Source organism: Pteropus vampyrus, unplaced genomic scaffold, assembly GCF_000151845.1.
Source record: "Pteropus vampyrus isolate Shadow unplaced genomic scaffold, Pvam_2.0 Scaffold4798, whole genome shotgun sequence".
NCBI lineage: Eukaryota > Metazoa > Chordata > Mammalia > Chiroptera > Pteropodidae > Pteropus > Pteropus vampyrus.
In genome coordinates this window covers 2,734-3,583 of record NW_011893579.1, presented here as the reverse complement: position 1 = coordinate 3,583, position 850 = coordinate 2,734, and the positions used below count along the sequence as shown (strand labels likewise).

At 65.1% G+C, this 850-nt stretch overlaps 1 protein-coding gene across 1 annotated transcript in view; it reads right to left on the bottom strand.

The window, feature by feature from the left end:
• Nucleotides 1-6: 6 nt before the first annotated feature.
• Nucleotides 7-850, bottom strand: part of LOC105310497 (tyrosine-protein phosphatase 13) — a gene marked incomplete at both ends in the record, with an annotated part of 3,574 nt that continues 2,730 nt past the window's right edge. The window contains one exon of the mRNA XM_011386673.1: nt 7-161. Within this exon, the coding sequence (XP_011384975.1) occupies nt 7-161 (155 nt within the window). The remainder of the gene's footprint in view (nt 162-850) is intronic.

Sequence of the window (850 nt, the reverse complement as noted above, 5' to 3'; positions counted from 1 at the left end):
GCTCACCTGCAGTGGACAGAGATGGGGCCGTCCTGGCCGAACTGCTCCTTGGTCTTGTGCACTTGGCCGATGAAGTCGATGAAGCCCTCCCCGGACTTTGGCACACCCTGTTCCGGCCAGTCCGTGAACTGGAACTGCCGGACGGTCCGGGACTGGCCATCCTGGAACACAGAGGAGCCCGGTCTGGCTACTGAAGTCGGTGATGGTCAGGGTCGTTTTCCGTCCCTGCCGACTTCCGATCCCGCCCTCCGTCACCAGCCGACACCGCCCCTGGCCCCGCTTCCTGCCAGCCACCCGATGACCACTGTCCGTCACCCTCCAACGGCAGCGTCTCCCGCAGAGATGCTCCGGTCTCGCAGCCAACGCTACCTTCCCCCCGACGCCTGCTGTCCCCCTCCTGTGACGCCATCTTCTTTTAAATTAAACTTATTAGGTGGCCTTGGTCATTAAGATCACCTGAGCGTCACGTGTACAGCCCTGGAACACGCCTCCGGTACACCGCCTGTGTTCGCCACCCGCGCCCGTCTCCTGTCAACCACGCGTTGACCCCTCCGCCCTCTTCTGCCTGCCCCAGCCCCGTCCCCTCCGGGAACCACCGCACCGCCCTCTGCGTCTATGAATTCGCTGTTTTTTGGTTGCAGCGACACCGTCTCCTGTGACGCGTGTCCACCCTCCACCGCCCAACGTGCTCCTCTCGCCCCACGTCCTACCCTGTCCCACCCGCCGCGGCCACAGTGACACCTGACACCGCCATTCTCGGCCGTCCTCCGTCCTGCCCCATCATCCCGCCGTGCAACCCGCAGCCGCCCTCCCCGGTCCCGTTCTCCATCTCCACGGCCCTCCGCCGTGC